The sequence below is a fragment of the Penicillium hordei genome, assembly GCF_028827395.1.
Source record: "Penicillium hordei strain IBT 12815 chromosome Unknown utg000002l_segment0_segment0, whole genome shotgun sequence".
Lineage (NCBI taxonomy): Eukaryota > Fungi > Ascomycota > Eurotiomycetes > Eurotiales > Aspergillaceae > Penicillium > Penicillium hordei.
The window spans coordinates 873,980-898,485 of record NW_026623143.1 but is presented as its reverse complement, the minus strand read 5'-3'; the positions used below and the strand labels follow the sequence as shown (position 1 = coordinate 898,485).

The following is a 24,506-nucleotide window of genomic DNA, read 5'->3' as shown; positions in this document are numbered from 1 at the left end:
ATCGTTTGACGCTGATGCAAGCTGGCTTCCATCTTGGGACCACGCGATAGAGCGGACTTTTTCACTATGGCCCTTGAGAGTAGCGGTATACTGTTTGGTGATTGGGTCCCATATCCTCACTATATTCCCCTGAGTAATTGCGAGGAGTAATTTGCTTTGTGACCACGAAACAGATAGGCTTGAGCCCCAACGGAACTCAAGGGTGGATATGCACTGTCCTGTGGTTGAATCCCAGATTCTAACCGTACTATCCCAAGACGCTGTGGCAAGCAATTTTGTGTCTTGAGACCATGTAATAGACGAGACTCGCATTGTATGTTCTTGAAGCGTAAATAGACATTGCCCGCTAGCTAGGTCCCAGACACTAGCTGATTTGTTTTCAGACGTCGTTGCGAGCCGGCTTCCATCTTGGGACCAAGAGATAGACGAATAGCGATCGTTATGGCTTTTCAAGACCAATGTAGACTTTCCAGTGGCTAAGTTCCAAATTCTGACTGTCTTATCCAAAGACCCTGTTGCAAGCTGGCTTCTATCCTGCGACCAGACAAGACATATGACTAAATCGGCATGTCCATCAAGGGCGAATATCAATTTTCTGGTGATCGGATCCAAGATCTCCACCGTCTTGCCATGTACTATGGCAATTTGAGGTTCATCTTGCCACCAGACGACTGACGTGATTGAACCATCATTTCGTTGAATTGTAGTTGTGCACTGTCCGGTGACCGAGTCCCAGATCTTCACCGTCCCATCCCATGACTTTGTGGCAAGTTTGCTTCCGTTTTGCGACCATACGATAGAAAAAACAGAAGCATTGTGACCCTCAAATGTTTGAAGGCATGGACTCCAATCATCTTCAACTGCTGGTTCATTTAGAACCCAGCTTATCTTCTCCTTTTGATAGCAAGCTCTTGTTAAACTCTTGTTTGGGCTGAATATGAGGGATGAACTGTAGACTTGAAGAGGGCTGCTCTCAATTGCTACCTTATGGTACTGTATAAATCGGGACGCATCTCGAACTCGCCACAAAAGTTCTTGTGACACACCCATTGTCTGATAATGCATTTAGTTGTTAGAATGGAAATTCATTCAGTCATAACGGCCACTAACCTGAATTATCTTTTCAAGCTTCAATATCGCAGCTATTCCTCTGGAAATGCTTCTGAGAAGGCTAAGAGCTTCGAGCCAGTGAAGATAACTTTGTTGTAAAAACGTATCCACAGCGGCCCAATCAAAGATTTCAGAGCTGAGATTTTCACCGGAATAACTGTCCTGGAGGTGGTCAACCCAGTAAATACATGAATAACCTAAGGCACATAACGGATCTGGGTTAGGGCGTGCGACTTGCTCAACTGGAAAGCCAGGAGACCTGATGTCATATATGTTGCAGTGAAGTGTCTTGGAAATGACTTGTAACGAACGGGAAAAGATCATGTGGTGTTCGGCTTCTATTCCTCTTACTAACGTCTCATTCAATGGGGTTTCGAGTAGAAAGTCTTTTGCGGACTGATGAACGAAGAAGATATCACGTTCTCGAAGGATGAGAAATGAGCCGCAACCTCCAATCACTTCTGTCAAGAATTCGTTATCATTAGAGACACCATCGGGTATGTCGACTAATGCTGGAAGTTCTTCTAGTGTAATTGGTCTGTACACAGCTATGACGACGCGTAGGATTCGTTCATAAATTTCGATCTCTTGTGAGCCGCGAACCTGTTCAACCATCCGCCTATAGAGAGGTTCAAGTCCCGGGGGAAAGGTGTCGAGGAGTTCAAGAGCGTTCCACTTTCTTGCTTTAGCTAGCTCGTCGCAGACCAAGGCTACCCAGAGGAAGGTGCCATGTGCGTTTGACAGTAAATGACGACAAATTGTTTCACGAACTCCGTCCTCATATTTCTTCCGCTCAGCCAGCTTTTGGACTTTAAAGTGGATGTATGTAGCGACGGCTGCGGAAATAGCCTCATCAACTAACTCCAGCGAAAGCATTGCTTCCTGGTTAACCATGGAAAGCTGCTCTTCGATTGCTGGCCAATAACGGCTTGAGATAAGCCACTTGATATTCAAGCACGTATATGACTTCTGAGTAATCAAATCAAGAAGTAGAGGCATGCCTTCTATGCATTCATCGAGCGCATCAATGATGATGTAGGATCCAGATAATATCGGGTCTTCTAAGATGTCGGAAAAGATCTTGGATAAAGCGTCCCACGCATTAATACCCTCAAATAATTGTTTCCCGATCTGATCATATTGTCGTCGCACATAGGGGATAAGCATCGGTAGCTTGTCAACGAGTTGAAAGATTATTCCCCGTAGGATTGCTGTGGCATTATTTACTCGTGCGTCAGCCGACTGGCAGAAACAAAATAGAATGAGAGTAGTGTCAGGCGTCATTTTGATCAGCTCATCAATGATTCCGCATAGGAGCATTGTTTTGCCCTTTCCAGGATGACCCTTGATCCAGAGCAGCCTTTGCTCTTGATTGTAGCACCAATCTTTGAATTGGTTGTTATCAAGGATCCAGCGGTAAGAATCTTTTAGTAACCCTCCCTTGGTTCTTTCAATGCGACTCTTGTCATCGCAGGGGTTGGTTATAAATAGATCCCGCAGACAGGCTCGGTCTCCAGCATCAAACAAACGCCGCTCATTCGGTGACGAAACTCTCGATGAAAGGCGGGCTTAAGGCCATTATTAGCTTGAATAAGATATTTATAGAAGTCGAGTGCTAACCATCCTCACAAGGCTGTGCGATCCATCTACTCAACTCTCCCAGTAACCTCTTGAACCCATTCTCTTCGGTAGACCTGAACTTGACCATATTTCGATGGTTTGCATGGATACTAAGGGGCGTATAACCTTCAAGGGTGGCTGACTCTTTAGACACAATCTGTCCAACAATAGGCATGGGAAGTTCTTCAAAGAAGCAGGTTACTTCAAATCTCCTGCCATCTTCTCTTAACTGGCGGACCATAGCTAAGAAATCAAATTGAATCGATTGAAGAAGCTGACTGTCTCGCTTCAAAACATCCAGTAACGTTGTATTGGTTGACTTCACAAGGCCAAATACAGAAGCGGGAATCTTGGCCCAGTCCGCCATCCAGGCTCCTTTGTGGGGAGTGCCCATGAATATGACGCCCTTGGTACTATCGAATATATCCCGAAGATGAGGCTCAGGGTTATTCCGCGAAAGAAGGATAGCTTTTTTGCAGACAAGACCACCTAGGCTATGTACGACAAAGATGAGCGGGCGAGATGATGCATTACATGCGAATCGATCGGTTACTAGATCATTGAGAAGGTTGGTAGCGTGATCGATCAACCGGTTCGATGATGCAACCACTTTTCGAGTTATATATGCATCATAGCCATAAGTCAGAATGCGAGCCCGGTGGAGTTTCGACGGGAGGAATGTCTTCGGCCACGGGGTGGATTTTCCGTCGGCCGTCCAGGTGCTATCGCGGTCCCCGGTCAATCCGTGAACAAAGCAGATATCTACGATTGCATCCGAGCAGTCGTGCAGAAGCCTCGTTCCATCTGGAAAGCAAGAGGCGGTGGAAGATTTCGACGCGCCGGTATCTATCTCTTGGGAGAATCCTGCTCTGCCGAGGCTTGTTTCTTGCAGCTTCTGGGGTGTAGCTTTAGATGACTTTGTCGGTCTGAGAAGGCTTCTCATCGTCTCGAGTAGGATAGGTAGCCCCAGCAATATGGTCACAATAATACTAGCATCTGGCACCTCGTGAATGAGACGACCTTATTGCCTGAAAGAAAGGTTCCTGGGAGTACGAAGACAGTAAGGGAACTTGATTGAAGTCGTCAATTTCCATCCATATGAGAATAAGGAAAGATAGAGATAAGAGGGAGATCTGCTTGCACGACTGGGCGCCTAGCACCTCTCAACAGAATTTCAGAGGTGCGGGGCGGGCGTTAAAACATGCACGGCTCACAAAATCTGAGTACCTAAGCTGTAATTTTAATTTGTCAAAAGCCAGATCGTGGCTATGTGCAGATGCCCAGAGACCGGCGTTTCAGATGCATTGAGGCGACCCATTAATGATATAGCATAGTCCAGCTGGGAGGGTCAATGCGACAGTTGCCTGACGAAGAATAGTTCTCAACCCCCTCTCGCCGACACTCACCCTGGTCGCGCAACGCTAAAGCGGCGCTCAATTAAAACTCGCACGAGCGGCACCCACCCGACTACTGGCCGCAGATAAGCCTCACGCCGGTGAGTTAGTAGTGGGGTAAGTGCCCTCCAGCGAATTTATATTTAATAACAGATTTGATTCTCCAAGGCGGCCCTTCTTCTTTTTCTCTCCTACTGTCATTTGAACACTAGGAGGACATGTGCCAATCGGTGGAAACTATTACCAGAGAGTTGTGATTAAAACAGCACGCCTAAGTAAAAGTCAGCATGGGAGATGGGAGGGGAAGGACACGTCAGGGTTTAGGGGCATGCAGGATATTCAAGTGTAGAATAGTGAGTGGTGTTCAGGGCATACAGGTAAATAAGCTGAAGGGGCTGAAGAGTAAGTTAAGTAGTACGGCGGCAAGAGGGGATTCCCTAATGAATAAAAAAAAAATGGGTGAACAAAAAAACATACAACAGTGAGGATTCGCTGGTGGTCACCCACCCAACTACTAACTCACCGGCGTGTGGCTTAAGTACGGCTGAGCGGACGGGAAGCCCTGTTTTCCACACCCTATGGTCGTATGTATCTTATTATTTATAAAGACAGTTTATAAAGTGTAATTAACTATGTAATAAATAGGTAACGTATACAAGCGAGCTGCGCAGTCCGGAACACCATAGTAAATGCGACATATGCTACACTTATATTTCAATAACAAACGCCTTTCTATTATATGTTTATTTGCCGATAGCCATTGATAGGCCTTGTAAGCAAGAAATACGAGTTTTAAGGAAATTGAAAAGCGGCATTATTGTTATATTGAAAATTACGTAGCTCGAACTGAGAAATATATATATCGGGCTGCGCAGCTCGCATATGGAATACGTTAGCGAATGAACTTCTTTTATGTTGAAAGGAGTAGTTATTAACAAGTTAGCAAATCTGGGCAAGAATCAGCCGAACTGCCATAGATTATGGGTGTATCACTCGGGAAGGGAGGTTACCAATAGAGCCCAAAATGCCATACTGAACGAGGAACAGCAAATATTCAAGGGCTATGTGAAGCACTATGTTCAAATTTCACGCTTAAGGAGCCCATGGTAAAAGCTGTGTCACTGCCGTCATGAGTTTGTATAGGCAGAACTAGTTGAGCAATCGATATGAATTATATTGTGGCTGTTTGAAGAGAACTAGAAGAGGGTACTTGATAATGAAGCTACGTTGCATACCGAAGGCCATGATATCGTTGAGATCGCTTAACCATTTGATTTGCCCCGAAGACCATATCCAAGACGAGATTATCTCAACTTTTTTTCAAGTCTTTCACAGAATTCTCTAGTCTTTGATAATAAAACTAAAAATACCTTTCATTTCAATACACTTTCACGGCGTCCTCACTTGGGATTTCCATCAAGTACGTACCTCATTCATTTGACAACCCACCACGCCCCCGACGTCTTAGCCACGTTAAATCTTGCTGATTTTCTTGCCGTACGTGTCTCGTCTTCCACTTTTCCCGCCTAAACCTTTCTGAATTGACTGTTGAATTTCTCATTTCACACATCATCACTAAATTAAGACAGATCATGCAATACTCACCTGAGAGCCGGTACTTCCTGCTCCCAAGTTTTCGCATTCGTCACACTTCTGCTTCCCACGATACTCCGTAGGGAGCAAATTATCCCACGGACATAATCGAGGGGGTGGTTCCTTGTCTCGACATCAAGGAGGAGACAATCGTTTTTCCTTTAATAGAGAACGACAACCTGGACCACTGACTCAACAAGTACTGGATAGATCGTGCTGTGTAACGTTTTGCTCGATGATATTCTGAACGCTCGCTTTTCTGACTTTTCCGATGCCAAAGGGTCTCAGATCCGACTAGCCAGGTCTATTAATTGGTTAAATAGGACTTTTTGATGCTTGGCTGGTCGTTCAAAAGCATCACTACAGAGGCTGCAATTATGTAGATGACAATAATGCTTTATCTATCAGTCAAGTCATCTTTGGCAATGTGTTGCCAAATACAACTCGGAATTGGACAGACCCAATCATCTAAATATGCTTTGCTAGTCCCCCATTCTAGGGTTGCGGCACGGAGGGCCTCATGCTAGCATTCAAGCGCGATACCGCTCGGCTAGCAGGATTTGAAATCTCCTCGGTCTAAACTCTACCAAACCATCTATAGATTCAAACATCCTAGCTCGTTGCTTGAGGGGTTGTAAAGAGATTCGGCCCCTGGTCACTCCATGCCGTTCATTAAGACCGTCTTGGGCATGCAATTAGACCTTGGTTTCTTCACGTATGATGCCTCGTCCCCCTGTGATAAGAAGATATTCAATTAACTCAATACTGTCAACATAGTCCCAATGATGTGGCCCCAGACGAACCAACTCACCACGCCTAATGGATTCCGAATAGTTCATTCGATATCTATTCATCACCCAGTCCATTGCACTTTATAATTTGTCTTTATAAATAATAAGATACATACGACCATAGGGTGTGGAAAACAGGGCTTCCCGTCCGCTCAGCCGTACTTAAGCCACACGCCGGTGAGTTAGTAGTTGGGTGGGTGACCACCAGCGAATCCTCACTGTTGTATGTTTTTTTGTTCACCCATTTTTCCTATTCATTAGGGAATCCCCTCTCGCCGCCGTACTCTTCAGTCCCTTCAACCCATTCACCTGAGGTACATTGATTTTAGCTTCACCGGTTACTAGAGAACACGTATATTATGTGAATTACGTACTAGAGTTTGGTCTAGTACATTTTTTAACTAAGGATGTCGTGAAAAGATGAGATGAGAATGATAACGAAGCAGAACCCTTTTTAGTCGGAGAAAAGAACATATTTCGGGTAAGGTTGATCTCTTAGCCTGGTGGTATTGTAGATCCCATCTGCAACCCTAACTCTGTGACTAGCTAATTGTCAGACGAGTAGGTAACTAGTGCCAATAGCCTATTAACCAGGCAGGGTTCGAATATAGCGAGAGTAATTATCAAATCATAGCTCCATAAGTCACGTAATATAGTATTTTAAAATTATCGCTGTGTTACCCTAAGTTCATGATCAAAATGCATATGCCGATCAGGAATTACCCATAAGCTTTCTTGCCACCAGATATTAGCTGGGGTCTTGTCAAGTATTATACTGACGTTTTATGTCACGATACCTAAATATGGGCTATATAAATCCTTCTCAAAAACCTTAAATCTCAAAACGTCGGTCGGAATTGATTGGTAGAAGACTAATCAAATTTGGAAAAGGTTAATAGCAATAAAATGACGGTTGTAGCTCCTCCAATGACTCCAAGAAGAGAAAGTGTGTCAATAACATGGAACCACGCTCGCCTGTGTCATCGAGGGCCTTCTGGATATTAAGAATGATCACCGGAAGGTCCGTAGTCCATCCGTATCCTTTCATACATGTTGTCAAATTCTTTCATCCACCCATAGCACTCAACAACTCTGTCCTTCAAGTTCTGAAGAGCCGCTTCTTTTTCTTCGGAAGCAGTACAGTCCTCGAAATGTTTCAGATTCACCGACAAAGCTTCTCGAAGCCTTCCCAGGTCCACCATAAGTTCTTCGAAGAGTGCGGCCATCTCGGGAATAATCCCTTGGAAAGTTTTGATCAGTGAATTCAGTAATGGCTTATAGTTTTCATCCAGATCCGTTTCGATGGCGTTGACATCAGATTTGTAAGGTGTTCCCCGCAAGACATCCCGATGGAAGGATTGAAACCATGCTAGATCAAGTTCTGCATCCTCTTGTAACTCAGACTTGTCATAGAGTTCAAAGTCATCGAAGGTATCTTCCCATTTCAACCATTGGGTAACACGATCCTGAACCACTGAGCCGTAAGCAATTGCTTTTGCGTCAAAGCTGTCCACATCTGAGCACAATCCTCGCATGAAGTCCGCGCCGTCTGAATCCCCATAGCCAATTGTATCCTCAAAAAAGTAGTTCCAAGAAGGAAGTTTGCTGAGAATTGTTTCAAAGTAACGAAGGAGATCGCAGCGAATTCTTCTTTTCTGCTCCGTGTATGCCGCCCTCGCCAGTAAAGTCCCACTCTCATTGCTTTCCTAAGATCAACGATCATTAGATATGTTCCTTGTACAAGCCGGTGATTTTCTCACAGAATTAGTAGACTCCATTTTGCAATTATCAAATAAGCCAGACATTAACAGCTGAAATAGTGCTTTTGCTGTGCTGTAATTTTGCCTCTGTGAATGCTTTTTCGTGCGTGCAAATAACTGATTTGCGGAGCACTGTAATCTTTGAAAGGTGGTAAGCTCAAATTGACGGCGGCTCAGATACGCAATGGTTTCCAAAGTAGCCTCGAGAGACTGTGTAATGATATCCTCATTAACACCATAGTTTGGTTTGCCACTGTAGTTGAATTCTGTCAGGCAGAAGGCCAAAGGTGCTTGCTACAATTGTATCAGCATGGAACATGTTGCTTTCAAATGCTGAACCTACTATGCAGTCTAAACAAGATGTGCCAAGGTGTTCAGGGTTGGAAAACAAAATCGGAGGCAGAAGAGATGCGTCTTTTGAGCGAAGACACGCGGTTGCAGATACTCGCTCGGCAAAAGACATTCCTTTGCGTTGGTAGTCATCGTTGGTAAGAAGGTCAAGTAGGATTTCGAGTGCAACTTTCCAAATAATCACTCCCTCGGTTCTCAGCGGAGCTGGGAGACCTGTCATGATCTTCCCCAAATCTTCGTTTTGTCCAATCGAGAACACAACCAGCAACTGCAAAAATATGCCTTTCTGATCCAATTTGGTTATCAATTTGTTTCGGGAAACAAAAACCTCTAGGAATAAAAGACCCAAATTCAGTTATTGCATGATAATTGGATGAGGCTCACCCGGGAAAATATATGAGGGAATACAAACTTTGAAAATATGATCCGGTCTCAAGTATATCCAAGAAATGGAACTGAGTACAAGGGGTGCTCCAAATTATCTCGTTTGAGGTCTGAAGGCATTTGCTGTAAGGGATAAATGCATAGCACTAATCAGACGTTAGTTTGACTCAGTATTTACGTCTGATTTCGTGTATTTGGGTCAGGTTTTAACCTTTTCCTTCATCTTCCGGCATCTTATGCAGCTCCCTCTTTTTCTAACCTCTTTGCGTATCACTTTCTCCTGTGCTGTGAGTGGACCCTTTCTTCCTCCCCTGCGAACTGGCGGTAATGACACAGGACGGGATAGACCTAGGGAGTTTCTTGGTCGGCTACCAGTGTGTGGTCTTTCCTCCACCTCTATAGGTGCTGTAGGCCTCTCTGTCTCAACAAGTGTTTCCGGCATATGGGAGCAAAAAGGATCTGTTTGTGGTGCTTTCTCCCAGGTATCAAGAGCCACGGAATTTGAAACAGAAGCCTGATTATTCCATAGCTCTGCTTGTACCGGGACGGACTCTGAATACGTGAACATTGGCCACGGGCCAATTTCGGAACTGAGAGTCAAGTCGCCATCATTGGCTACTGTAGAGGGCGCGCTCCAAGGCATGGCGATGTTGCCCTCATTTGGCCACCTACCAATATCCCACATAGCCGCAATACCATCGCTGTTTGTCATATATGGGAGTTGACAGCTTCCTGAGCCCCGAAACAAGCTAGCACCCTGTGTATCATATCCCTGGGTTGTGATGTGGGGTGAAGAAAGGGAACACTGGCTTTGTGCCAGAGTAGGAGCATAGACCTCTGACTCAAGTGTTTGTGGGTAGACGGAATCACCTAATGTCGAATATGCATCATGTTGCGCATACTGATTGTCCAAATTTGGGGCACCGAATAGGCTTGAGGTGCTTGTAAATCGATAATCATTCGAAACGAGATGATCAAAAATATTCTCTTCGTATCCGAGGAGATACTCCGGCTGAGTACAATCCACTGCAGGGACAAACGAATATCCATCACCAAAATTCGGGTCAGGGCCAGCAATCACTGGCTGCTGGATTGATGGTAAAGCCAAATTTTGAAAATTTAGGTTGTGGTTGAACTCAATGCTCTGACTCGAATTGACCTCAGCTGAAATTTGGTGAGTACTTAGACAGTCAAAATTCACCAGGATTTTCCAGTTCTGTGAATACATACCATGATTTCCATTCGGAATCGACTGGGTCTCATACATCCCAGAGGCCTGCCAGTAGAGGCCGTCAGAGCAATTAGCCAGGAAGAGATGTGGGTCATGCTGGTGTAGATGGATAGGTTCCGCATTCTCCTCCGTGCTGACCACGAGAGCTTCTTGGCAGTCGTCGCAAACCGATTGCTGCGCTTCCTCCATGTTTACCTCCATCATGGGAAAGAGCCTAGAATGATTGTTTTTTAGGAATTATGGACTACCTCTGAAAGGCAAGGCTGCAAGCTTCTTATAGAAAAAAAAGATTGCCTCGCGTCCAGTGCAGCCGTCAGTCAGTCACCACTTTTCGTCGAATGACATGTATAGTTGTGAGAAGGCACAGGGCACAGGTGGGGACAGAGTTGATGCAACCAATCATTTTTGGAACCGGCTAACAGCCTCACCCAGACAGCCTGTTGTGTGGGTCCCGAGGCAAGTCCAACCAATTTGCCACCAATAGGAGAAGCAACCGGTAAGATGAATGAAAGCGGTGTCGGGGTGTGCACTAAAAGTATGTTGACCTGTCAACCAGGCAATCTATTTCCGGACGCCATTACGGTCCAGTACCCAGATGGCTTACATATTCTTTGATTTGATCTGACATTGTGGTATAGTACTAAAATGGATGTGAAGTTGATAATTGAGGATTTCTTTGCATCTAGTGGGGTGCACCAACATACACGGAATGTGTGTTGTACATAACATGTAATATTTCAGGCCCGTCAAAATTTCAACTTTACAAGAAAGCACCCAGTTAAAAGCCACACGGTTATCGATTGCTAGGTTTACTAGATTCGCAGAAATTACCTATTGGCATGTTTGAACACACAGCAGACAAATCGGGAACGGGAAATAGGCTCCACTCGAGGAGTTGCGTTGCGCCTGATAAACAACTATAGAATTGTTTGAGTAGATTCATGAGTTTGTATTGTAGCACTGCGTTGACGATATTTAAACCCGGCAGGTGCACCCAATATCGGCGGAAATTGTGGATATCTCGAGATATCAACTTCCATTGACTTACTTCGATCATCGTGAACAAGGTTATTTCTGAACAAGGTTATTTCGAGATGACATCCAATCGCATTGCAGTTTATGATCATCGAGGATGGGCTAGTTCCGAGGTCATTCAAGCTCTCGCTAGCTCAGATGCTGCTATTCGGGTCCCCATCGCCCTGACTCCGACATTTCAAGCTTACCAGCCAACGTTGAAATCGCCGAAGTCAAACTGACTGATCAAGTATCATTGGTTCAAACCCTTAGGAATATCGATATCATCATGTGAGTTAGTGGATTATGAAAAAAAAAGAAGTATGCCCAGAACCACCTGCTTACACACGCCTCTCTACCCAGCTGTCTTGTTGGACATGGTGGCGTGACCCTTCAGCATCACTTTGTTGAGGCAATCCCGATAACACAAGTGCAGCTATTTGTTCCCTCTGACCTAACCGCAAGGTATGATGACCAGGGTAACCAAATTCCGGTAAACATGAACAAGGTCGAGGTCGAGAAAGCAGCTTGTCAAGCCGCAATCCCTACCACAGTTATTCTTCCTGAAAAATTCGCAGAATTCGCCCTAGACACGCCGTAAGTACCATGCCTGATCGTCTAAAAGTGAATTTTCAATTTTCTGACGGCGGAACTGGATCTTACAGAGCACTGGGCGTTGAGTACGAAAGCAATAAAATTCAATTCATCGGCAACAGTGCGTCAGAGCCTCTGAATCTTTGGTAGGCCTCTCCCAAGCCGAAAATATATATTTCTTTTATTAGATTTCTCTGACAAATGACTAGCACTCGATCTTACGTGGGAGCAGCTTACGCAAGTATCTTCGCTTCCACCCCAATCAGTCAATTGAAAAACCAAGATCTAGCATTGTGTGAACTGAGACCGTCTGGTACCAAAATCGTCGAAGCCCTCACACAAAGGCTCGGGGTGGCTCCGCTGAGCAGAAGTGAAAGTGAAGAGCACATTATTCAGGCTTTGAACGAGGCGGTTGAAACAATCAATCCATTTGCACTGGGACTAAATTGTCGAAAGATTTGGTCAACTGAAGAGCAGGCCAAAATAATTGGTGACGATGCCTGGGATGTTGGAAATTACTCTAAGGCCACCGTTTCTAGCTTGATGGCCGAGAGCAAACTGAAGCCATACCGAGCGATGCCTGCAGACGTGAGGGGTTCCTTCACAACACTATTTGATCAGTGTGAATAAATTGGCAGAGAAATTCGACGTATGTCATTTAATCGTGGCTATATGAATCCGAGGGATCCATATCATGCCGGTAATCCGCTTTCGACAAGCCCTCCAATATCGGCATAACTTAAGCTGGATATTAGAAGATATATCTATTTTTGGTGAACTTTGGCTCTCTGTTATGAGGGTATGCATGGTAAGCATTATGTTGAGCGCTGAATGATCAAAGAAAGGTACTATGTAGGGCACTCAGCCAAACTTTGGCTCTAGTACAATCAATCACTGTAGGGACTGCCGATCCTTGTGTAGCCTAGATTTACACCGCGTTATTATTATTTATTTATTTAAAAAAAGAAAAAAAGAATTTTGGATCGCATTGAAACCTTTCAAAATGAATTGAGATAGATACACTTTGACGGTTTATTTAGAAACAGTGAATAAGGCAACACCCACGTTACGAAGCCACCGTCTTGGAATAACCACTAAACTCCCCGGTCTCCTCTATGATGTTTGGGTTCTCTTCCTCCACTAATGAGCCAATGAATCAAACGTTCTCTTTTCCTGGGGTTTCCAGTCTAATTTCCGAAGCCGGTTCGCACGGTTCCGGGCGTTTGAACCTCCCGTCAAGGTAACGTTTCACATCTTTCATTGTAGAGTTTGCTTCTATAGTAGATAGAGATTACTATGCATTGATTAAACCTGATCATCTAGTATACTCTGCTAGTATAAGTAGCATTGTTGGCATAGTGCACGTAGTTAAAGTTCAAATCGTTGTCTGTTAAATATCAAGGTGCAAGGAAAAGCAGAAATCAATAATCATCCAACACCAGACTTAGCTCTTTCACTAGCTGAAACTCTCCTTTGAAGAACATTGCTTGGTTTATTGTCGCTGAATATTGTGTAAACTAAAATATCATTCTCGAACTATTAAATGATCACATCTAATATACATTCAAAGTGACGGCGTATAGTATGAATCTGTATATCAATCTGACAAACACATCTGGAGCTTACCACCAGCAGTATTCACTTCTGATCACATAGTGGAAGGCCAGGGCACATTGAATGATGCCCAGTCTAGCGACTACCATAGTACGAATGCACTGGGCTAGGTCCCTGTGCGCTCCCGATAGAAGTCTCAAACTGGAATCTCCACCATTCGACCAACTCACGGTTTTCCATGAAAGTTGCGAATTGAGTGAGAGCCGTGAATTTATCGTCCCACACGCTTGCAAGCTTAGGAGACAGGTCTTTCCGTACTAAGTAGCTCCCACTACCCTGCTGGCGTTCGTCGCTAAGCAACCAGCTCATAAACAATTTAGCACTTTCAGGGCGAGGGGTAGACGCAAAAATAGCACCAGTCTGTGGCCATAGCAAAGCAGCCTCTTGGGGAGTTTTGCTAGCCAGGTTGTTCGCGCCGTTCAAATTGGTGGTGAAAGACAACGAGCGAGTTGAATTGGTCTCGGCAACATAGTTAGCAGGCTCGCCAGTTCCCCGAACCCACTGAACGTCCTGCTCGATGAGTGATTCAAACCATTCCCAACCATATTTGTCGATGATGACAGAGAAAAGGTAAGTGATAGCGTCGTCGTCATTGGGGTACGTCAATGTCAGTTTGCTTTTCCACTCCGGGCGGACAAAGTCTCCATAGGAGGATGGAACATTAGACTCATTCAAGAGACCGGTGTTGTAAATAAGATCTCCGAATTGATCTAATTGGCGAAGAATAAAATTAGTTGGCTTGGAAAACGATTTATGAAGTGGGAAATCATCATGTTGCTCACATATAAATGCTCCCACAAAGGCACCGTGAGGATCCTTGACAGCGGTATAAATGTCCTCCCATTTCAACGGCTTGTAAGGCAGCAGCCGTCCCTCCCTCTTCCAGCGGCCGAAATCGTGGAGCGTCTGCAACACCGCAATGTCTGCCCCATCGGTTCCATTGCGCTGGAACTGACGATTGACTCGGCTGTCATGATATTTTGAAACATCGACAGTCAGATTGAGCTTAATTTCGGGGAATCTTGCCTGCCATGCTTCAATGGTCGAATCACCCTGGCTTACAGCTTTTCAACCGCGTGAGTAAGAGTTCGTCCGCAATTTAAGACTGGTGAAATCATTACCATCACCTCCCCAAAGAACAATTAAATCACCCGTCTCCTTTTTAGCAGCCGCGTAGATTTCGTCCAAAGTGCGATTCTCAATAGCAGGATCATGGCTGGGATAGGAATTCCAATTGGGCAGCACGTTGCAACGAGCAAGGTTGACCAGGCCCAAAAGGCCAAGAATAAATGGTTGTCCAGCAATCTTCATCGCGGGGTTGAGGCCAAATGTCCAGGAGACTGGGTGAATGTGTGTTGTGATGGCTAATAAGGGCACTCATGGACAATATATATATTATACATGTATTTACGGTTGATTTGTAGACGGAATTATCCCGCGATTATGTGAAATTAGGGTATTCCAAGGTTATCTATGTTATTATAAAGCAGATAATAAGGCGGGAAAATTAAAAAACCAAGAGGAAATGAGGATAGGGGGTGAGCCAAATTACGATGTCGTGATGGTCCTCGCCCGGGTGGAGCAGCTTGGTTTTGAGCCGAGGAAGTTGATTTAAAATCCGAGACATTTCAACCTTGTCGTATTCCGCAGTCTCCAAATTAATTTTAGTAAGGTAGCCACATAGATGGAGAACTAGTGCACGATAACTTGCGAATATCCCTACCTAGTTAGAACGAACTCCTTTATTGCAAATAACTCAGAATTAGGAATGGTTGTCGATTCAATCCATCATACATGTTTCGTTATTGATAGCTACACCATACCTAGGTAAGAGCGGCTATTTTACAAAGCGTTAGCTAGGAAAAGCCATGGAATTGAAGCATAATCGTATTGTAAGGTCGCCGGATCCCAACGCCGCTCTTGCATACTAGGTACAATTTGCCAAGCCCCAGAACTTCCCCGTGAAGAAAATTAAACTGTCACCCGCAGATCCTGTCAGTCAGATAAGGAAAATATGGGTCCTGGTGTACGTTGTGGGGAATACATGTCATTTCGGGGATCTCTCTTTCTTACTGTGCAGATTCTGGGTTTAGAGCATACCTCGTTATATTCAGGTCCCAAAGAAGGTATCCGTGAGTATGCTCACCCATTTGAACTACAGCCGAATCTACTTTTTACATAGCTAGCTTCCTAAGAAAACTTGACCAATTTCTCCCAGTCGTCAAATGCGGAACCACTCCAACCAAGAAATGAGGCTGAGACATCGAATTCCTTCCCCATCTCAATTCCCGAGAGACTCGAGGTTTTCATAACCCCGAGAGTTGAACCGGCTGCTCATTTATTTGTGATTATTCCTTTAACCAATACTCATCGTCTCAATTCTTAGCCGGTAGACTACCAAAGGACATGGTTTTGCTTATAAGACAATCTGATAATTCCTGGCTCTGGCACAAGGTCTGCTCCTGGAGTCTGTAGACATCGGCTTGGAGATTTTTGAGAACATTATTATACCGTTCTGCCTGCTGGCTCCTGTGGTAAGCTTCTTTTTAGGGCCCCTATTTCGTCTTGGAGCACTTTTGTCAACTTTACACTGAAACATTCTTCCATAATTAACGCAAGACCCACAGTAAGCGCTGCGGCAAAGCTCAGGACTCTTGAAAATACAAATTTGTTTTTGTTTACGTTATTGCTGGGATCATTTAACTTCTAGTAGACACATATTATCGAGAAGCATGTTCTTCCGAAAGGCTTCCTGGCAGGTCTCAATTAAGAATACATCAGACTCCACACAAGTCTCTGCCAACCTCAAGATTTCTACTCGAGATGAGGAAGCCCTTAGCTCTGAAGGCCGAGATGATGACTAGTAGACGACTAGTACGCCCGTCGAAACGCAAAAGAGTCGAGTAGTGATGGTGTCTTTGATCCTGAAACTTTTTCTTCAGCATGTGTTGTCTGTATTGTTATGTAGCACTCGTTGAGATTGCACTCTAAGACGGGGGATTGCTTTTAATTTTCTACTAGAAGTACGGGAGTGGTGTCGAGGGAAGGTTGCATACTTCGCTTCAGAGAAATTCATTAATACGATAGTTACCGCTCCATCGACTCTATTAGTAAGAGAAGTAGTATTAACTAACTAGTTAGTCAACTACCTCAAGGGGTTTATTTTCTGGCTCATTCAAATCAGCCTGGCTTAACGCCAACCTCTAGGTCAGCCAGAATTCCCCTTATCTTTTCCAGGGCTCAGATGATCAATCAATCAATCAAAGTTCAATTAACCTGTTGCAGTCTAACTAGTTCCGTATGACTATGCAGGCGCTTCATCCAACTGAAGCAAGAACTCGAAGCCAAACGCTGAGTGGGATCACTCCCAGAGTATACAGATGCTGATCGTAGAGAGTGCGGAATCAGCCCATTCCTGTAACCCATAAAAACCCTCAAACCCGTAATCCCATACATAAGAAATTAACATATAATGATAGTTGTGGAGTGTACCCTCCTCCTTTTAACCCCCACTTTTCTCTCTCTCTCTCTCTTTCTCTGTACCCTCCCCTGCCTCAGTTTCAATTGATGGTGACGTTGGCATGGCCAGTTGTTGATTGGCATGTTCGTCGACTCTGGCTGAGTTTCTCGTTCCACAGCATCATCTATCCTCATTGGCTAATACCCATCGTCTTCCACACCTAGATCCATTGCCGCGAGGCCTGTGGGTTCGTCGTCGTTGTCCTCCTCGATCCCAACGTGTTGAGTCTGCTGGAAGAGATCTGTTCGGTGCATGAAGTTGACCGCGTAGTGGATGGCCTGCGGGTTAGATATGATCTTGTCATAGTCTATCTCTGTGAATCTGATCCCAATTCTCTCCAGCTGCTCCCACAATTTTGTACGCGGAATAATGCATCGTGGACACTGCATAAGAATATAGGGCTCAGATGAGAAATGCTTTTAATTTTCCTTTTTCGAACCGTTTCTGGCTTCCCTCAGTATGAATAAAGCCCATATGGCTAAAATGGAGCGCAAAATCATTTTTCATTTTTCATTTTTTTTTTCAGTAACAGTAATATGAGCGAATAAGTAAAGGTATTACGAAGAGTAGAACATGGTGGACGGCCGAAGATGAAGTCCCAATACACAGTAGAACAAGAGCAACAAAGCAACATGGTCATCATAGGTGCGGGGACGAGGAGCGCTATTATGATCAAAGAGACCGTCCGTTAGACACCCCAATGCCTCCACTAGGGTGAGGATTGCCCTGGGGGTGCGCGACCGGCCGCGCTGGAGCTCTTCGCTGAGTTGTAATTAACGTTATTGGATGTATGTATTCCGCCTGAAACGCTTGGCAACAGGCTAGAAAGCTCAGTATACCTAAAAGGTTACCGATCTACGTGATATCCATGCTAGTCAACATACTAATGAATATCATTGTTATGCAGCAGCCCACATTGGTCAAGTGGCAGCTTCGCTTAGGCTACGTTTTTATATTGCGGAGAACCTTGAAGTGCCAAAAGTATCCCTTATTACTGCAGGCTCTCTAACAACCTCCGTCAAATTAGCTATACCATCAGTCACCAAACCTAGGAAACTTTACCAATGGCTTTATATGATACCCTCTCAAAAACAGCAAAGAAAACAAATCAAGACTGGAATTCTCGTTATCTGGACACATGGTTGCTAGAGATACTAGCTACGCTATTTAGCATTGCCTGTCTTACTGCAATATGCGGTATTTTATTTGCCTATGACCAACAGCCTCGACCCGAGTTTCCATACGGCCTATCCTTGAACGCGATTATCTCAATACTGGCAACGGGTTGCAAAGCCTCTTTGATGTTTGTGATAGGAGAGGCCGTGAGCCAATTGAAATGGATCTGGTTTCGTATAAAGCCGAAGCAGCTCCTTCACATGCAGGCTTTTGACAATGCTAGTCGGGGACCCCTTGGGTCGATCATGATTCTATTCCAACACAAAGGACGGTCACTCGTATCGTTTGGCGCAGTGATCATGATTCTCTTACTTTCATTCGATCCATTTGTTCAGCAGATCTTGAGCTATCCTACTCGGTCGGCGGCTATTCATGATGGCACCGGGGTCGCAGTAACTAAGAGGTTGAAGTATTTTCTTCCAGAAGTAAACGAAGTACAGTGGAATTTAGCCTGGGTATCAGGAGTCTGGTCTGATGACAACACGTTCCATCCAACCTGCTCGTCCGTGAACTGTACCTGGCCTCGGTACCGGTCTATTGAAGTGTGCAATCAATGCACTGATATCACAACATCTGTGTCGTTGGATTGTCACAAGGACCCCCGAAACGATGGCTTTTGGAATAATTACGATAGCGAATCGGAGTCCTACAATTATAATGCATCATGTCACCTTACCCCTTCACAAGGGATGTCGACCAATTTTCTCGTCAAATTCGGAATCGCATACAAGAACTCGAGTGCTGGTCGTGTGGGAATACCAGAAAACATCACCTGGCATATGTATTCTGCTTTCGATCAGAACGCCGACATTGAAGTATACCAACATGTGGACAATCTGACCTTTGCCGGGGTAGCCAATCCTTTGGTGGTGTTCGCGTACGCTAAAGTTGGGTATGATCCAAGTCACTTCGACTCAGATCCAATCAAGGGAATTACAATCGATAATGTGACCGAGTGTAGCCTTGCATTCTGCCTGAACGAACATGATGTTTCAGTTAACAACGGTGTTCCTATGACCAATATCTCAACCATCGACTATGGTCAATTGTTCTGGAGAAAGGGGGACTTTGCGGGAAATCAAACTCTCTGCTGGAGGCCAACATCTAGCCCATCAAATATCACTTTTGGGGAACATTCTGCACACAATGATTTGCTCCAATTAAGTCCCGTTGAATTTGCATTCTGTGGGATTCGGCCAGGAATACCACTAAATGTGGGCTTTTTTGTGGGATCTTCAGCTTTTGTCTATCACATGTGGGACGTTCACAGCTATCCTGCCTCGTTTAAACTTCCTGATCCTAATACAGAGCGCATTGGAATTGCCGGTCTTGAAGTCATCATGTCTAACGTTGCCAGCTCTTTGAATAAGATGGCATTACATGCTAGCGGCGAAGGTGTAAATGGTACAGCATATGCTATCGAAGTGTTTGTGAAAGTACAGTGGGCCTGGTTAATCCTGCCAGCTTTGCTAGTGGTTTCTGGGATGTTGTTTTTCGTCTTGACCATTCTTGCAAACAAGAAGGGCAGCACATCGCTGTGGAAGTCGTCCGTTTTGGCCCTTTTTTATCATGGATTACATGAAATTGATGTCGACGATTACACGACTGTCAGTAAAATGGAAAAGAAGGCAGAATATATGAATGTTCAGCTTCAATTCTCCGATCAAAAAGGCGACCTGATGCTAGAAAGAAGGGGGAATAACATAGTAGTAGATTGAATGAATAGAAAAGTCCACTCCATCTTTGAGGCCCAACCCCTGTCCCACATCTTTATACAACCTCCACCGACATATTGTCCCAATGTGTGCGATCCCACACTGGGGACCATGGGGAGCGCCCCACTATGGGGTGCAGTCGTGGATCCATGAAAATAGGGTATCCTTGTGACTTGGGGCTTGACAGGTTGTTAGTTTCAGCACCCAATGAGACTCCCCAGTAAAAGAGATTGACAGCCAGTGCAATAGTAGAAAGATGTGATGTCCATTTTTCACAAGGAACTGCTGGTTGCACCTGCGGCCTGCCAGATTTGACACCTAGGGCCTATAATTGTATCTATAATCACATTAAAGGCGAAACCAATTCAGACGAGGGATTTAGGAGGTAGAGGCTTGGCGTTGATGATCCCTGCAAACAAGCCAAACTCACCGCCCCGCAGGCAAAACACAGTGGGCCCGACGGGTCCCCATCCCCTCTTCACCCCACGTAGAACTAACCAGCATTATGGGACACTCTTGCTGCGGAGGCACACCCTCTCAAACAGATGCGACTCACGAGGTTGAGGTGGAAGAACCCGATACTTCTTCTGCGGCTTGTTATGGCGGTGAGCCCATGAAGAAGTCTGGTCAAGAGAGCTCTTGCGAAGAACATGCTGTCCAAACCAACAAAACGAGTAACAACAATAACAATGCAGCTTCCTCCGCTGAAATTGCAGAGACTGGGTGCAAGGAGCCCACTGATTTTTGCAAGGGTAAGGCTCGACCAAGGGCTTGCGAGGGAGGCTGCTGCAACGACCAGTCTACCGAGGCTATTGGTAAAAAGGATGTCCCTTCTTGTGGTGCTTCTGCTTTTAAGGAATCTTGTTGTACAGGAAATCCTACCACCAAAGCTGGGAAGTTAGACCGCAGTGCCTCCTGGTCCAACGCCTCAAACGAACCTGCTACTTCAGTTGAACCTATCGTGGCCGAGTGCTGCGAGGGCAAGTCTTCGCCCTGCTGTAATGAGACCTGCCTCGACCGCCTGGCTCTACGTGAGTGTAGCATGGAGCCAAGCACCCATTTCATGGAAGCAGATGGATACTGTATGTTGAAATGAAATAGTTTATCTTCATATTACTCTACTGACTTTGGATCCAATGCAGCTTTTCCCTCGACATCTAAACCGGTAGAGGGTGCAAAGCTCAACCGCAGAGCTTGTGACCGTCACCATCGCACGGTTAGAGAGCAATATGCCGCTAGGCTTACAGCACTCGGGTGTATCTGCCGTGCTCTTCTTGCCCTGGGCAAAGAATCATGCTGCGAGCCTCGAAAGCGCACTTCGCTGGTAAAGGGGCGGTGCTCTGAAAGACCACTGAAACAGTCTCTTTCGCGCGACTTGGTTGAATCTCGCCACACAAATGGCACGTCTACAAGTCGATCGCCGCGTCGAAGTACCGAGCATGGCGGAAAGTACAACGTTGCATGTGGTATTGAAAACAGTGCCAGCAAAGGTTCCTGTTCCAAATCTTGCTGCAAATCTAATATTACCACATCCAGCGTCAACTTCACCGATCCCTGTGCCCCCAAACCCAATGAAATAAAAGTCAAGTCAGCGGATGGTTCCTGCGCTGATATTTGCTGCACCCCGAAAAAGCCTAAAGACAAGAAGAGTGGGAATGTTAGCATTACCCCCGATCTAGAGGGTCAGGCCATAGGCGTCGAGCACGTGGTTCTTTCGATATCTGGTATGACTTGCACTGGCTGCGAGACGAAACTCAACAGAACCCTCGCAACGGTGACAGGTGTAAAGAACTTGAGGACAAGTCTGGTTCTCTCTCGAGCTGAATTCGACTTGGACCTCAATCTCTCAACTATGGACTTTATTATGAAACACTTGGAGCGGACCACAGAATTCAAATGCGAGGCCATCACCAGTAATGGGTCAACTATGGATATTATCGTCTCTGGAGATCCATATTCGATCGTCAACCAGGCTTGGCCAGAAGGCGTGAGTGACATATCGCTCGTCGAGGATTGTACTGTTCGTGTTTCTTTTGACCCGGAAGTGATTGGGGCACGAGATCTTATTGAAAAATACTGGGGCGACACTGCAAAGCTTGCCCCCATCTGTGCTGATCCAGCACTCGCAGCTGGAAGCAAGCATGTCCGCCATTCCGGCTTCATGACTCTCTTATCTGCAGTCCTCACCATTCCAGTGTTAGTCATGGCATGGGCCCCCATCCCCAGAGAGAAATCGCCTACAGCTCTGCCTCACTAGCTTTGGCTACTGTTATTCAGGTTGTGATAGCAGGGCCTTTTTACCCTAAAGCTTTGAAGGCTCTTCTCTTTTCGCGAGTCATTGAGATGGATCTTCTTATTGTGCTGAGTACCAGTGCGGCATACATATTCTCTGTGGTGTCTTTCGGCTTTCTCATCGCTGGTAAACCTCTTTCGACTGGCCAGTTCTTCGAGACAAGCACCCTTCTAGTTACATTGATCATGTTCGGGCGATATATCGCCACCCTTGCCCGCCAAAAAGCGGTGGAGTCAATCTCTGTTCGATCCCTTCAGGCCCAAACTGCCCTTCTCGTGGACAAATCAAACTCTTCAGAGCCCAAGGAAATCGACGTTAGGCTACTGCAATATGGAGACACATTTAAAGTTCTTCCTGATGTGAGAATCCCAACCGACGGAACTGTCACATCTGGTTCATCTGAAGTAAACGAGTCGATGCTCACTGGAGAGTCTCGACCCGTTGAAAAAAATCCCAAATCGCGTGTCATTGCAGGGACAATCAACGGGTCGGGAAGTCTAATGGTCAAGCTAACTCGCCTCCCGGGTGACAACGCCATCAACACCATCGCCGCCATGGTCGATGAAGCCAAGCTTTCTAAGCCAAAGATCCAAGAACTTGCCGACAAAGTGGCATCCTACTTTGTTCCAGTCATTGTGGGCTTGACTATCATCACATTTGTAGTCTGGGTTGCTGTTGGCATAGCGATGCAAGGCAAGACTGGCTCCGAAGCAACCATTCAGGCTGTCACCTACGCCATGACCGTGCTTATCGTCTCCTGTCCTTGCGCCATTGGTCTTGCCGTGCCGATGGTGGTTGTAATCTGCAGCGGTATCGCGGCGGAGCGGGGGGTGATATTCAAGTCTGCGCATTCCATCGAAGTCGCCCACAAGGCCTCGCACGTGGTCCTTGACAAGACAGGAACCCTGACCCAAGGAAAGCTCCGCGTAGCCATTGAGCACTACCTTGGAAACGGAGAATCAAGTCTGTCACTCCTTTTGGGCCTGATCGGCGACAGTAAGCACCCGGTTTCGGTTGCTGTCGGTAATCATCTTAGTCACAAGGGAATTGTTGCTACAGCTGTCCCCGACGTCAAAAGCTTGACCGGCCGAGGTGTGGAAGCGAAACTAGGCAGTCAAACGCTGCAAGCTGGGAATTCTCGCTGGCTAGAGCTTTCCACGCACCCCCTGGTGCAGCCGGTTCTCTCGCAAGGCTATACTGCGTTCTGCTTTGCCATCGACGGCGCACTACTTGCAGTATTCGGTCTCGAGGATTCTCTCCGAGCTGATGCAACCCACGTGGTCAATACCCTACAGAGACGCGGCGTGTCAGTTCATGTGGTATCGGGCGATGACGATGGCGCTGTGCAAAACGTGGCCACAAAGTTACAAATCCCCGAGGGCAATGTTCACGCTCGTAGCTCTCCGGCGGATAAGCAGGTATACATCAAAAATCTGCTAAGCAATTGTTCGGATGGTAAGGTGCCAATTGTCATCTTTTGCGGGGATGGCACCAATGACGCCGTCGCGCTCGCCCAGGCAACCATCGGCGTTCATATGAACGAAGGTAGTGACGTTGCCCAGTCTGCAGCTGATGTCGTGCTTATGCGTCCAGATCTGTCTGGCCTTCTCACCATAATGGATGCTAGCAAGGTCTCTGTGAGACGCATCAAATTTAACTTCGTTTGGAGCTTTGTGTACAACACATTCGCCGTGCTCCTTGCGGCTGGGGCCTTTGTGAATGCCAGAATTCCGCCCCAGTTTGCGGGATTGGGGGAGCTAATCAGTGTACTGCCCGTCATCATCGCCGCTGTGCTCTTGCGGTGGTCTAAGATCTAGCTTGTGTGTGAAATAACCATGTCTTTTACCTTGAAACATATTTTCGCGCAACAGAAGGTGATGCTTTTCGATGGGCTAGTGTATCTTCTTTTGATATGTCGTGGTTTTGTGACTCAACATCTGGAAAGCATTGTGTTCGGCTAGTTGTTTTCAACAAACAATCATCCACATGTCTTAGGAAATTTGACTTTTTGTTTCTTTTATATCATTCCTCTATCACTATAAAAATGAATTCCAATACCGTGAGATGAGATGAGAGAAGACGAGGAGGGAGATATAGGAAAAATTGTTCCATTTCATCTTACAGACTCTTCTATTTCCTTTACTTGTTTTTCTACATGAATATGTTAAGTCATAGGCATATACAATTAGTTTGTCTTATAGGTTTTGTTTAGCGAACATAAAAATGAGGGGCGATATGAATATTTGTGGTTGGCACCAGGCTGTAGTGTTTGACCTAATAATACTGAAGGATGTATAGATTTCTGAGACATGGGGATAAAACGCGACTGGATTGTATAGCACTCGC

At 45.6% G+C, this 24,506-nt stretch overlaps 5 protein-coding genes across 5 annotated transcripts; 2 read left to right on the top strand and 3 right to left on the bottom strand.

Annotated features, from left to right (window-relative positions):
* Positions 1 to 1,307: 1,307 nt before the first annotated feature.
* On the bottom strand, positions 1,308 to 3,673 carry N7537_003634 (uncharacterized protein; the record flags this gene model as incomplete). Its single annotated transcript, XM_056894692.1, has 3 exons — positions 1,308 to 1,352; positions 1,462 to 2,678; positions 2,731 to 3,673. 3 exons carry the CDS (start codon positions 3,671 to 3,673, stop codon positions 1,308 to 1,310), a joined length of 2,205 nt encoding a protein of 734 aa, XP_056754440.1.
* Positions 3,674 to 7,509: 3,836 nt separating this feature from the next.
* N7537_003633 (uncharacterized protein) lies at positions 7,510 to 10,423 on the bottom strand (the record flags this gene model as incomplete). The annotated part of the gene is made up of 5 exons (XM_056894691.1): positions 7,510 to 8,214; positions 8,269 to 8,562; positions 8,612 to 8,887; positions 9,839 to 10,167; positions 10,234 to 10,423. The coding sequence occupies 5 exons, from the start codon at positions 10,421 to 10,423 to the stop codon at positions 7,510 to 7,512; spliced, it is 1,794 nt and encodes a 597-aa protein (XP_056754439.1).
* A 1,324-nt stretch (positions 10,424 to 11,747) lies between these two features.
* Positions 11,748 to 12,472, top strand: N7537_003632 (uncharacterized protein; the record flags this gene model as incomplete). The annotated part of the gene is made up of 3 exons (XM_056894690.1): positions 11,748 to 11,845; positions 11,914 to 11,988; positions 12,052 to 12,472. The coding sequence occupies 3 exons, from the start codon at positions 11,748 to 11,750 to the stop codon at positions 12,470 to 12,472; spliced, it is 594 nt and encodes a 197-aa protein (XP_056754438.1).
* A 1,059-nt stretch (positions 12,473 to 13,531) lies between these two features.
* On the bottom strand, positions 13,532 to 14,767 carry N7537_003631 (ABC transporter substrate-binding protein; the record flags this gene model as incomplete). The annotated part of the gene is made up of 3 exons (XM_056894689.1): positions 13,532 to 14,166; positions 14,239 to 14,520; positions 14,578 to 14,767. The coding sequence occupies 3 exons, from the start codon at positions 14,765 to 14,767 to the stop codon at positions 13,532 to 13,534; spliced, it is 1,107 nt and encodes a 368-aa protein (XP_056754437.1).
* A 3,273-nt stretch (positions 14,768 to 18,040) lies between these two features.
* On the top strand, positions 18,041 to 23,977 carry N7537_003630 (cation-transporting P-type ATPase PCA1; the record flags this gene model as incomplete). The annotated part of the gene is made up of 5 exons (XM_056894688.1): positions 18,041 to 19,858; positions 20,222 to 20,252; positions 20,308 to 20,949; positions 21,010 to 22,063; positions 22,111 to 23,977. The coding sequence occupies 5 exons, from the start codon at positions 18,041 to 18,043 to the stop codon at positions 23,975 to 23,977; spliced, it is 5,412 nt and encodes a 1,803-aa protein (XP_056754436.1).
* Between the last annotated feature and the right edge of the window lie 529 nt (positions 23,978 to 24,506).